This window comes from Diadema antillarum, unplaced genomic scaffold (assembly GCF_040938485.1).
Source record: "Diadema antillarum isolate AM-2024a unplaced genomic scaffold, OU_Dant_1.0 scf00000127, whole genome shotgun sequence".
Taxonomy (NCBI): Eukaryota; Metazoa; Echinodermata; class Echinoidea; order Diadematoida; family Diadematidae; genus Diadema; species Diadema antillarum.
This window is the reverse complement of record NW_027271016.1, coordinates 743,333-757,694: the sequence shown is the minus strand read 5'-3', so window position 1 is coordinate 757,694 and position 14,362 is coordinate 743,333. Positions and strand designations below refer to the sequence as shown.

At 38.1% G+C, this 14,362-nt stretch overlaps 1 protein-coding gene across 1 annotated transcript in view; it reads left to right on the top strand.

Annotated features, from left to right (window-relative positions):
- The window catches only part of LOC139720365 (myosin-IIIb-like), an 86,176-nt gene that overhangs the window by 66,266 nt on the left and 5,548 nt on the right, over nucleotides 1-14,362 (top strand). The window contains exons 21-29 of the mRNA XM_071631733.1: nucleotides 488-579; nucleotides 1,435-1,599; nucleotides 3,156-3,256; nucleotides 3,715-3,926; nucleotides 5,046-5,135; nucleotides 6,404-6,527; nucleotides 8,503-8,550; nucleotides 9,338-9,409; nucleotides 10,158-10,382. Coding sequence (XP_071487834.1) covers nucleotides 488-579; nucleotides 1,435-1,599; nucleotides 3,156-3,256; nucleotides 3,715-3,926; nucleotides 5,046-5,135; nucleotides 6,404-6,527; nucleotides 8,503-8,550; nucleotides 9,338-9,409; nucleotides 10,158-10,382 — 1,129 coding nt within the window. The remainder of the gene's footprint in view (nucleotides 1-487; nucleotides 580-1,434; nucleotides 1,600-3,155; nucleotides 3,257-3,714; nucleotides 3,927-5,045; nucleotides 5,136-6,403; nucleotides 6,528-8,502; nucleotides 8,551-9,337; nucleotides 9,410-10,157; nucleotides 10,383-14,362) is intronic.

The window sequence follows — 14,362 nt, the reverse complement described above, 5'->3', positions numbered from 1 at the left end:
ATGTCATCTGTATATGAACAATGAATGCTATCAGTCTAGCTTGTGGCATATCATATACCAATATATTGCTCTCTTGACACATTGAATAGTGCTCCAAGACTTTAGCGCTGTGACTGTTCTTCAAGATGTGTGAAGTAGATTTTGTATATGCTATGAAATAACTTCTGAAAAATTTCTTCCAAGGCTTTTGTTAGTTCATTTGAAAAACAAGAATGACATTTCATTAACATTATTCTGTTGTACATAAAAATGGTTTCATAGGTCATTTACCATTATTGTACCATGATGAAAAATGCATTTTCATGCTAGATTATCATATTGCTGTTTTTCTCAATTCATGCTTTTATTTCTTGAGCCTCCATTGCACACATGTCTTTCTGTTTCTTTTCTTTTACCCTGTTAGAAATGCTAGGCTTTGCAATCATTATATTCAAATTGAGGCTCATATTTCAAACTTTTCCTCTATTTTGGCCTTTGTGTCTCACAGGAAGACCAAGGTTTTCTTGAAGTACTACCACCAGGACCAACTGGAGGAGAAGATGAGACAAATGGGTCAATCCGCCGTGCACCTCACCCGGTGTAAGTACCAATACCTGCCTAGTGATATAAACACTTCTTCACAGAGGGAAAGGGGAAGAAATGAGAGAGCCCTCTTGTGTTGTACAGTGGATTGCGTTTCCTTTGATTTTGTTATTTGTGATGTTTGAACCTTATGCAAGTGCTTAAGTGATAATGATATACATGTATATATATCTCATCTGATCCTCAACTGCAGTTTTTCCACTTCTTATGTAATTTTCATCGATTCGAGGTATTATGGTAGCAATGTTTTTGGAGTCGACAACAGTGCAATGATAGGATTGTAACAAAGCACCTTTTGAGAAAAAAAAAAGAATAATCTTACTGCCACTGAAAGCAAATACATAATGTCAGACATTTAATTTCCTTGGGATTTCACCAAATTTATGGTGCATATATGATTAAATGCAAATGTTTTAACAATGTGCAGAGACTCCAACTCTCCCGCTTTCGACGGGAGATCTCCTGCACGGGAGATCTCCTGCCGAAAGCCCATTTTTACAAAATTTCCCATTCTCCCACTTGAGATTTAATTTCTCCCGCCCTGGCTCTGTGTCTCCCACTTGAAATGATTTTTTACTAAGTTTCATCGTATAATGAAAAATAGCACGAGAGAGCATCTAGAACTGTAGAGCTTCCAGGGCCCTTAAGCGGGCCCAGGACCCTGGCCGCAAGGAACTTCGCGATTGTGATGTGCCCTTTGCGCACATCAAGTTTGAGTCTCCAGTTTGCCAGGGGTTTCAGGCGGGAGAATCTCCAGATCAGAAGGTGCTTGGGGTTGGAGTCTCTGAATGTGTGATAACTGTACAGATAGTGATGTGAGATGATCTTTCTTGTGTGTGTAATTTACTAAAGTGGTACGTGGCTTCCTGGCCAGGAGGAGGTTCCGCAAACTGAGGGAGCAAGCCGTCAAACAGAAGGCCGATGCTGAGGCTTTCCTGGCTCAGGTAGCCTCTCTCAGCATCAAGCATGATAAGAACATACTGTCGATACTCCAGAAGGACAAGATGATCCCCCACGGTAAAATCATTTTTCTATGTCTCTTTCTCAGTTTCCTCTTCAGCTCCTTCTACTCAAGCTTCTCTGCTTCCTCTTCATTTTCCTGCTCCTCCTTCTCCTCCTCTTTCTCCTCCTCCTTATCCTCTTCTTTGCCCCTTTGTCTTTGCCTTGATCCCTTTCATCCTTCTTTCCTTTTCCTTTTCCCCGTTCATCTTCTTTTTCTTTCCCTTTGCTCCCCTTTCTTCCTTTCCTTTTGGTCCTGCATCTCTTCCTCTCCTTCTCTACCTCTTTGTCTACCCCAATCTTGCTTCTTCTCTTCCTCCTCCTCTTCTTTTCATTTTCCTCATTCTCCAACTCATTGTCCTCCTCTTCATCCTTCCTTCCCTCTTTGTCTATCCTCTGTTCCCTTTTATATCCCTCTCCTCTCATTTCCCATTCTTCCTCTTCTTTCCTCCTTACTCCTTCATCTTCTCTTCCTCTGCCCTTTCCACCTCCATCTGTGTTTCTCTTCCTCTTCTTCCCCTCCGTTTTTCTCTTTCTCCAGATCTTGCATCCCCATCTCTCCTCCCCTACCTTCTCATCCTTGCCAATTTCCCTCTTTCTCTTCCTCCTCCTCCTCTTCTTTTTCCTCAGTCTCCAACTCACTTTCTTCCTCCACCTCTTTCTTTGCCCATTCATCTTCACTATGTTCCCTTTTATCTTTCTCTTCTCTTCCCCTTCCCTCTTCTTTCCTTCTGTCTCTCCCTCCTCTTATTCCCTTCCATCCCCTCTTTCTCCAACCTTTCCACCCCCTCATTTTCATTTCCTTTGCTTCCCCCATCCTTCTGTCTTTCTTCCTCTTGGTCCTGTGTCTCTTCCTGTTTGTCCTCCTAATCTTCCTGCCCACCTTCTCTTCTTCACCTCCTCTTTTCTTTTTCCCCCCTCCTCCTCACCTGCTCATCCTCTTTGAGCTTCTCCGAGTCCTCTCTCCGCCCTCAAGCTGTTGATGTAACTGATGGTTAGTCCACAAATATACCAGGCCTGAGAGGTTCTGGTTGAAACTATGTGCTTGAGGTGACTTCAAAAGTACTCTGCCCCAAAGAAAATAGTGCTAGTGAAGTCACTCTAGGCACAAAGCGTAACCAGAGCCTCGAACAACAGCCTAGTATATTTGCTTTTATCACTCCCAATAGATTTTAAGAGCAACAGCAAAAGTTAAGAGGGTGGTTGATGATTTATCTGGAGCTATCTTTTTTTTCCATGCACAAAATTACTCATAAAAGTGTATGCATCAATTGTGCACTACTGTTTACAGTCTTCTCACAAAGCATCGACGCCTAGTTTGGTGGAAATCCATACTGTGAATACGCGCTTGTGATGAGAGTGGTGTGCATGCACGTAGCAAATATCGCCATGGCAGAGGGATATTTTATTTTACTATTTCCCTAGGGAAATTGTGGGACCTAGGATTTTCATGGTAGAAATAGGTCTATGTTTTGTCACTTTTGATGCCCTCTACCAATCAGAGGACAAGAAATAATTTGTAAGGGATATAAAACCAATCATAACCGTCTACACCACTTGTTTTTTTTTTTCAGAGTTTGTGGAGAAGCTCCACAATGCCACAGGGGTTGTGACCTTTGATGCCAGCGCTCCTCCCGAAATCAAGGAGCCAGAACCAGCAAAGGAAGAGCCTAAGGTATAGTAATCTGCTAGAATTGAAAGCATTGCTCCCAAATCTGCTATTTCTGTCTCATCTTCTGAACAGAAACATTTTCAGAACATTTCTGCCTGCCATCCCTTTGTCAAAAAGTAATAGAAAGAAATCTAGTGAGATAAAAAAAAAGTGGGGCAGAATGCTTTTGGATAACCTACTGATAATCTCATGAAGTATTTCAATCACATTGCTATGGCAGTGTGGGATTTCATTTTAAAAAAAAGGAGTAAAAATTGTGCCATTTTGTGGATATGGTTGTTATGTTGTCACAATTCACAGACTAGAAAAATTTGTGAAGACACCTTGCTGCTGCGAAATAATATGCTTAACTTCTCCATGAATTTCATGTCCCCTCAGTCTCATATTTTTGGTCAAGCCGTGGCACACTGAGAACTATTTCTTTCCTCCCAATGCTTGTTACCCTACTGTCCTAATCTTAGGAAGAAGATGATGATGATGATGATGATGACGATGATGACGACGACGAAGATGATGTGCTCGACGATGAGTTCATCCGTACAAAGAACGCCAAATTTGGGAAGCCAGGGTCTCGCTCCGCCTCGGTCATGTGGTTCAAACAGACGCAGTCCACCAAGCTGAGGAAGGACGGCGGAGCCTTCTACCCCTGGTTCCATGGCATCATCACTCGAAGGTCAGTAGAGGAGTCAAATAGTCTTTAATCCAGGCTTAGCATTTCAGTCCAAGATTTTCTTTTTCTTTATTTGTAGATGAGATACTGTATAAGCTGTTATTTTCCCATACAGATATTTTCGCGAATGATGAGGTCACAGACGTTTTCGGAAGATGTTGTTTTTTGCGAATTGATGCCAACGCTAATGTAAATGCATTATTACCCTAGCGCATGGCAATATTTTCGCGTGTTGTTAAATTCGCAATCCAACTATGATTCGCAAAATTCGCGAAGATTAAACCCTCACGAAAATAACAGCTTATACAGTAGACTTAATGTGGAAGAAGTGAGTTGAAATGTGTTGTATGGATTGTAGGCTTAATAAGAAAAGAAAATCTAAAAGGAATTGTAGAAAGCCTTTTTTTTTCAAGTACACATACACTGTATTGTTGATTTTTCTTCAAGATGTATATATTCTAACTTGATGTCCCATGGTTATCCACCACATTGTTCAAATATTTTAAGTTTTTCAATTGTTAGGGTATAATAGAGTCTGCATTCCTATGGCCATCTTTACTCAGCATTTTTCTCTGTTTACAAATTACACTGTAAAATGATTTTTGTCATGCTGAAAATTGAATATGAAGTAATTTCAAAGATAATTTTAATATTTCATTACAAAACTAAGAGTTTTTGCAACTGTACATAATGTGGAAAATGAATTCTAATTGAAATGCACACAAGTACTTTTGTTACTTAATCTTATGAACAGGTTTTGAAATATGTCTTATGAACCTGCAACAAAGCTTGTAGGTTGTTTTTCCTTCTTTCTCACTTTTGAAGAACATAGAAGAATGTTGCAAAGAATTAAGGAATCATATATTTGCAACTACTGTTTGTTCTGTAGAAATTAAAGCTTCATAATTGTGATATCAAATAATTTTAGATATTCATGTATCATTATAATTTGCACATTCTCCTTTGCAAAGACGTGTTCAGTATAGTAAAAAAAAATGGTGACATTCATTTCAAATTGTATTCAAAGATTAAAATCTGTATAAGCTAATTTCAGGAGTGTAGAGTTTGCTTTTTGGTACGACAATGTACCTTGTAGTTTGTTTATTTTTCTCTTTTCAACAGGCAAGCAGAAGATTTGCTCAGGACCAAACCTGTTGGCTCATACCTGATCCGAGTCAGTGAAAGTCGCTTTGGCTACTCCCTGTCACTGAGGTAAAGGAAGTGAATGAAACCCCTTTGTTTTCTACTAGGCAAAGCTTAGTGTTGTTTGCTATAAAAATATACACTTCAGCCAAACGTGATGTATCATATGTGTGTTCTATTTTTCAACAAATCAGCCATTTAATAATTCTTTGTCATGGTTGTGTATATATATATATATATATATACCGGGTGTCCCAAAAAAAACGGAACGGTGGATTTTCAGTACCTTGCGTTCTAAAAGTGATATATTTTTTGACATTATTAGAAAGAGCATCTTCCGCAGAAGACCATGATACCAAAATCATTAAATTTGGTTCAGCACTTTTTATTCTACGCCAATTTCTGTAAATGCAGTCATTTTCATTTTTTTGCGACTTATGAGATAATAATTTGGGTGCGACACGCGTTCCATACGGTGAATTGTGTAAGCTCGTTGATCCATGTCAACAAAAGATAACGCTTTCATATTGGGAGCGCGCACACACACACACACACACACAGACACACACACACACACACGGGTTTCCCAATGTGAAAGCTGTATCTTTTGTTGACACGGATCACCGAGCTTACACAATATTCACCGTATGGATCGCGTAGTGCACTCAAATTATTATCTCATAAGTCGCAAAAATCCGGCGAAATTTGGCAATGACTGCATTTTCAGAAATTGGCGTAGAATAAAAAGTACTGAACCAAATTTGATGATTTTGGTATCATAGTCTTCTGCGGGAGATGTTCTTTCTAATGATGTCAAAAGATATATAACTTTTAGACCGCAAGGTACTGAAAATCCACCGTTCCGCTTTTTTTGGGACACTCGGTATATATATATACATGTATGTATTAATATACAATCCCGTAATGATGTGAAATCTTAGAAAAAGTGCCAGTTCAGACTGCCTGTATTTTATGCCAATCCATGTATTTCCACATTAAAACAGTGTTCATTACAGTTTCTCGATCATGAGGTAAACACAGAGATTATCATGGGGGGGGGGGGGGGGGGAGGGGAGGTGGGGGTCAATAAAGTTGAGTTATGCTTGATGAAGGGAAATCAAGTGCATCCAATATGTCAGGTATCAAAAACTTGCTAATTCATATCTTGTGTTGGAAATGTAATATTACTTTTACCATGATCATTTTCATCTTTTTGTTACCACATTCTTACCATTCTCAATATCTTGAGAGAAAGGGAAGCCTATTTTCTTCTAATGCTTACTGTATTGACCACTGTATTGACCAAACAAAACCATTGATTTGATTTGATTTGACAGAGGCAAAGACCGATGCAAGCATTTCATGATAGACCAGCTCCACAATGGAAAGTATGTAGTGGTTGGAGAGCCTCAAGTGCACAAGAGCCTGAATGAACTCATCCGCTTCCACTCGACATCCAAGGTATGGCTGGTGACAGAGATGGATGAAAGGAAGGATGATAGGAGATAAGATGAAGGAATGATAGGATGTAAAATCAAGGATGGAAAAATGAAAGAAAAAGAGACAGAAGAAAGAAAGGGAGAAGAAAGATAGATGAAAGAAAGGTTAACTATATATGTAGAAAAGAGAGAGAAAGAGAAAGATAGAATGGAAAGGAAGTTAAATAATCTCATGGATAGAGTTGACAGAAAGACATGAATGAACTAAGAGATATATATATGAGGTTGGGATGAAGTTTAGAAAGAGAGAGAGAAAGAACAGGGGTGATAGTAATGTGGAAAGAAAGATAAAGCATTCTTATTCTCTTGCCAATCAGGATTATTTCCTTTCCGTTTTCTCTTTGAATACAAGGCGTAGCTGCAAAGTTTATTCAGTATCAGTGCTCTTATGGTGTTGAAACATCAACAAATATATGTTGTTATGCCTCCGCCACGAAGTGGTGCCGGAGGCATTATGTTTTCGGGTTGTCCGTCCGTCCGTACGTCTGTACGTCCGTACGTCCGTCCGCATTCGTTTACGCGATAACTTAAGAAATATTGACTGGAATTTTACCAAACTTGGTCCAAGTATAAAGTATGATGGGGCAATTACTTGATTAGATTTTGGGTGAAATCGGCCAAAGGTCAAAGGTCAAAGGTCAAGGTCAAATCATGAAATTGTATCTGTTTACGCGATAACTCAAGACTGGATCGAGCAAATTTCACCAAACTTTGTCCGAGGATGATGTATGATGGGACAATTACATGATTAGTTTTTAGTGAAATCGGACAGAGGTCAAAGGTCAAAGATCAAGGTCAAATCCTAAAATTTATCTGTTTACGTGATAACTCAAAACTGGATGAAGCAGCTTTCACCAAACTTGGTCCAAGGATGATGTATGATGGGGCAATTAGTTGAGGAGATTTTAGTGACATTGGCAAGAGGTCAAAGGTCAAAAGTTCAAGGTCAAATGCTAAAAATTTTGCTATTTCCCCCATATCTATGCAATGCCAGAAGGTATTTTATTGAAACTTAGTGTAGACATGTACTACTGTGTAAAGATTCTCCAGAGAGAGTTTCATGTCATAAGGTCAAAGGTCAAAAAGTCAAAAGGTCAAAGGTTAGGTGAAGATGTTGCAATTTCACTTTTCTCGCAAATGGTTCAATATATCTTCATGGACCTTGGTACATATGCATGTACTGACTGGCAGAGATTATCTAGGGAATTTAGGGGTCATGGGTCAATAGTCAGGGGGTCAAAGGCCAAGGTCAACTCTTCAAAACTTTACTGTTTCCCTCATATACTAGTATATACAATGCTTGCATTATTAGTTTTAAAACTTAATATACCTAATGGAGATTCTCTGGGAAATTTCCAGCCAGAAGGTCAGAGGTCAAAGGTTAAGGATCAAAGGTTAGGTTTAAATAAAAAAAAAAATATTTTGTACTGTAATTACACTCTTTCTTCATGCCTTGAAAATTACTCAATGCATAAACTGATAACAGGGTCGGTCAGAAGTCAAGTAAAAATCCTCAATTCCCCAAATACATGTATTTGTACCTGCACTCTTAGACAATTATAGCAAACCCAGTTTGAGGAAAGTGAACACTCAAGACATTTCTGACAAACCTGTCATATCAATATTTTGCCAGTTATGTGAAACTGTCATCACACATTGTGAAGACATTGTACTATACACCTATTGGGAGAATCATGCATTATGGCGGAGGCATCAGTCGCCATAGCGACATTTCTAGTTTTCAAATATATCTCTGCTGTGTTTTCATTACGAACCAGAGAATGAGAAGAGATGACTTGATATTTGTATTTATTCCAAGGACTTTGAGCAGTGCATGTGAGTGGAGGGTAGTGCTAATAAATGTGTGAAATATCCACGCCAATCGATGTAGTGTATCTAAAAAGTCTCACCCCTCTCGTTTCTGTTTATTTATCTAGAATCCCATCTCACCATTTGGAGACATCCTCATCGAGCCATGTGGACAGGTAAGATGAGTGTTTTCACAGGAGAAGAAGTAGAAATTAAGCAGTAGTAAGGAGCAGGTTAATCCCAAGGCATTTTTCAGCCTTACAGGCTTCCCTGCATTTCTGAACAGAAAGCTGTGTTATATGTAATGACAATGAAAGAAGCGTATACTGGATATGCCATATATTTTTTGCGTACAGTATTTTGCAGATCGGGCCTTGTAAAACAATTTTGTTAGTGGGTTGTACTCACAATATTTAGAACGACCATGATGAAATAAAGATGAAATAATTTCCTTTTAGGAAAAAAGTTAATGATTTCTCATCTTAGAGACAATGTACAGGGCATTTGTGTTTTAAAAGGGAGGCAATTGGCCCTACGTTGTACATGTGCAAGTTGTTAAATCTTTACAATCATTTGACCCATGAAACTCGTGAAACTAAAAGCAGTGCAAAATCTACCATGTATAGTGTACAGTAGTAATTCAACATAGGCATTCAACTTTATGCCAAGAGAGAATGTACACTCTGTTACAATGCAAGGAGTTGGACAGAATGAAGTTCTTTTATAGCCGTAGAAAAGGGAATGTGTAGCTTTACCCTTTGAAGAAGTGAATTTAGACATGCTTCATTTGAGGACATAAACTGTGGTGCAACTTGACTGGAACTGGTATCCAGTTATGGATTTTTATAAATGTCTCTGCATCATTTGTAGTACCAATAACTCCCTGTTTGTAATCTTTTAACATGAATAATGTTGTCAAATGAAAAAGATGGATTTTTAAACTTTTTTTCACGCTACTTGCAGGAGGAAGGTGAATGCGACTACGGAGACCTAATTGAGAGGGAGGACAGCCGAAGCTCAACATCATCCATGCCTGTGAGTAGTCTGACATGGCACCCCCTGGTGTGAAAATGGAATGTCCCGGGAGTCATATTGAGTGATGTGTTCCAGGGAAAGATCCATTGCTTGTGTGGGGGATGTGACCCTGTCATGGTTTTGTCCATGACAGAATGCCAAGTGCTAGCTGCTGATGTTGGTCAAAGGTTGTTTCAGTGTTGTTACTGTCATTTACCAATTTTTAAATGTGTATATTGGTTGTGAAAGCCAAGGTGTATCACTGTATGTTTTGCAACAAATATATAATTCATATATAAAACTGAATTCAGGAGAAACATATTAGGGAATATGAATATAGGTATCATGAGGGGATTTTTTTTTTTTCTAAAGGGGACGTATCTGATTCCCCTAAAGGTTTCAACAGCATTTTTGAATGTGTCACGGTTGTTCTGAAGCTTCAAGGCTATTCCAAAGTAGACTTCAGAGTGCATAGTATCTGTGCCCTCCAGCTAGTATCATTCATCCAATGAAGGAAAGATTTACTGCGATGCAAAAAATTGGTGTTTTTATCTGCATGGGTGTGCTTCAAAAATAGGGCATACATGTATTTGGATGCACATATAAGGAATTTTGTAGAAGGAGTTATATTTGGACTGTCAGATGATTTTGACATGAAAATTCCCTCACACTACCATTTATTAGGCATTTCCTCTTAAGGCTGGAAATGGCATTTTTGTATTCATTTATATATCATCTCTCATTCATATTCTCCATTCCCTATGATCAGTCTCGTGGTGTCCCGTCGCCAACGTTTGACCCATACCTCGTGCCAGATGCCGCCCGGGAGACCCAGGGCAGTACTAGGCCAAAGTCCCCGTCGTTCCAGCGCAGGCTGACCTCTGGGCCCCGTGGTCCATCACACTCTCCTTCCACAACGTCAAACCGGAAAGGGGGCGACAGAGGGTCATATCTCAGCATTCAGGGTGACGACTTTCCCCCGCCTCCTCCTCAGGTAAAAAAAAAAAACCACACAAACATGACATGATTCACGGCGGTAAGTTCAACTCCACACTGCCCAAAATGACCATAAGAAATAGAGCAGATTTGAACCTACAGGGCTGGATAAATGGGAGATGTTCTAGGAAAGTGGACTTCAGTTAGGAAGTCAAAAAGTTAGAGAATGTTGAAGTTTCACACATTGATTATCAAATAGTGATTTTGGTTCCGACCACATGATATGCAAATTAGCTCAGGTCAATATCTACTCACAGCTCTTATCTTCGTATCTGCCAAAAATATCATGTTTTTCATTCATGGTACTTGAATGTATCTACAATTCTTTCCCCCAAAAATGTCATTATTGCTGCGTTGCTGCATTATGCAACGAAATTTCCATATGAAGAATACAAGTTTGTTTTAATCTCATGTCAAAAGCCAAAAGTTATCGCAGGTTTGTATAATTGTCAGGGACTGTGACATCACGACCCCACTTTATCTGCATTCGTGACCCTGCATCGCAAAACCAAGAATTCACCAGATATGGATTTTGCTCAGGGCAGACTTTGAAAGAGCAGACTTTAAGCTTTGTAGTGGCATATACATTTGTAACTCAATACAAGGGGATTTAACGAACTTACATAAATAACAGAGAGAAAGTACATTCTCTGAAAAAGTGTTACTGAGAAAGGAGGCTTTGAAGTTGAGGGTCTATCCAAGTGCTTAATCTCACCCAGTGTGTGCTTGGTGCAATGAATAGGACCCCTCCAAAACAAACAACAACATACAAACAAAAGGGACATAAAACTCTGGAGCAACCACAATGGAAAGATAATCAGATTATGATGCAATTGTCACACTCATTAAGCACATTCTATTCATGACTACTGCCAACTTTAAATGCAGTAGCATAACCTTTTCAAAAGTTATGAGTTTAAAGTGAAGAGTGTGTAAAGAGTTTTTAAGAAATGAAAAGAGGTCACTCAGTCATACCCTATCACACTTTTCTACAAAAAATGATGTATAAAAACTACAAAAAAAAAAAAACCAGTCAATTTTCCATTCGCTTTATGATGCAAAATTCAAGCATTATGAAGAAGTATTGCTCTTTCAGAACATATAAAAACCAAAGATTGACTAGGTTGACCCGTATCATCTATTTTGAGTCCTCACATGAAATCGAGTCATGCAACTTTATGTTGGTTTTGTGATGCACGGTCACATAATAATGACTCATACTAATTACTACTTTTGTGAAAATATGTGAAACTTCTACATTTCATACCTCCCCTTATTCTAGGTGCCATTTTCATTGGATCTCTACTGTTCTGTTTGATTGATTTTTTTAAATTATATTATTAAAGCCAAATTGAACATTGTGTGGAATTGGACTTTAACCCCCACTGAATGTGCATTTGTTTGCCTGTATGTGGGTGTGTGTATGATGATGCAAGAATCATGTATTTGTGTGTGAATCTGTCTATATATGTGTGAACATTGTGCCATATTATATATATGTACATGCATGTACTGTGTCTGTGATGTGTGTTTTTGTTTGTTGTGGTTTGGTTGCTGTATGCAGAAAGTCCAACGAGAAGGCATCTTACTTTGCAGCTTCAAAAAAACCCATGATTACAGACAATAATGTTTGCACCATTTGCATGCAAATTGAGTGTGGTTATGTTTTTGTGACCAAGCAGACATACAAAAACATGCAATTTTGCTCCATTTCTGGGAAAGGCAATGCTTAACCTTTTTCCCCCAAATTTTCAAATAATTGTTCAATCATGGTGTTATCATACTTTAAAGATCCTGTTCATGTATGTGATACTTCGATTTTATAGTTGGCTTCACCTGCCCTCTTGTTTGTACAGTTTTGCTCAATTTCAATTTTTTTTTTCTTCACTCTTGATCATATAAATAGGGTGATACATGTATGTTGGCATTGTCTGGTATGTTTGAATATGTTCTTTGTACACACAAAATTATGAGAACATGGATTTATTCATGTCTATTATAAAAAAGTCTTCGTTTATTGAGTTATTAGACATGTGTTTAATGGATTATTATGTCAATGATAATGACAGAAAGGTCATTTAAAATACATGATCAGATTTGTCTGTTTTGATGCCATATTTACTGCATGTGCTCTATATTTTGTCATTTTAGATGTAGAAATTATTTTTCATTGGTGTTTTCCATGTTTTACTCTGAATGTGACCTTCTTGTCAACTTATATTGTATCTGGATTCAAAAGGGGACTGAACTTTCCATCCTAGCAGAATCTTCGTTTGAGGCAAAATGATGAAGATTCTGCTAGGATCAAAAGCTCATGCCCCTCTTGACCCCATTTCATTGTTATTTATGTCCACTTTCTGTCACATAAAAGTTGCTACCCTTTTATAGCCAACCATCATGAAAGTTACATTTCTAATAATTCATATTCATACTTACATTTCATGCCCCACTGGTGAATGTGTACTACTTTCCTTTCCTTTTTTTAAGAACAGATGAAAATATTGTGAAAAAAGTGTGATCCAGAGTGAACTATGTGGGCTGTGATGCAAGAAAAGGGCCCTTAGGGCATAAAATACAGAAAATGAGTTTTCACTGCCACATTGTAGAATGAACCCTGACATATCTAGATATGCAAACCGTTTTCTGAAATTCCACTCCTAAATGCCCCAATTATGACATTCAAATACTAGTAAGCATGCTTTATTCGAATCCTACCACTATTTGATACATCTATGCACGTGCGTGCAGCTATCTAGCTGAACCTCTTTTTTTTTGTGTGCGTGTATTGCTTTGTCAAACTTTGTCACTGAGGGCCCTTTTCTTGCGTCACGGTCCATATATATTTGATTGATTGCATGATAAATGCATAATTAGTAGAAACCTAAATTTTCATATCCTCATTTAGGGCCGAGACCAGGGTGAAATAGAATTGAGTGAGGATGCATTAGCTTTCAGAGTGTTTGTAGCCTGGAATATTACATGACAGAGAGTATGCTATTTGATACTATATGAAGTGTTATTTGATATTTTTCCCCGTGCGAGAATACTGTTCTTGTGGCTGAGCCTACACTATGCAAATTCAGTCAATAATTCTTATCAAATGTGAATATGGTATTGTAAATTGCTTTCAATATCGTATATAATTACTGCATATTCTCAACTACAGCTTTATTACTTTATAAAACAGAGAGATAAGGAAAGACTTCTTTTGAATGGCAATGCTGTTGATCCTCCATAGTATGCAGAAACATAACTGTATCCACCCAAACATACCTTTTCACTGTATTTAAGGTATTTCATTTTTTTTTTTCAGGAGGGGAATCAACAGACACAAAATTTAAGTAATAAAGTTAAAATTCAGAGATGGTAAAATACGTCTAAGCATGTACATTGTACCATGTATAATTTGTTATGTGCAAAATATGCCCTGTCTGTCACATACACGCACAAACACACACACAAGCACACACATTTTCACATGCCATCATGCGTGCAATATCTTGTGCTACACAAACATAGAGAAGAGTAATAACAGAGTTGTAAGTTCAGCCATGCTACCCCAAAATACAGAAATAATGTCTGCCTTTCATCCTGTATGCATGATTTATATTTACATATCAGCGAGTTTGTTCTCCACATATCATACGTACTAACTTATCTGTGACTTTATTGAGGCAACTTATGGTGATGGGTCATACTCTATATATTTACATATTTATGTTTATTTATTCTTAGATTGGAAAGAAGCAGTTTCATGTGTGCAAAGTAATGAATTGAAGGTGGGCTTCAATGAAATAACTTAAGGGTTCTGATGCACACAGACAGCTAATCACACTATTTCTTATTATGACTATAGTGGACATATCAGCTTCATGTGTGTTCAGTAATATCATTGTTTCATACACACATTTTGTTTCCCTGGAGAATTTCATTCTTGATGTTTAACCTGCATCTATATTGCCACAATTCTATTGTCCA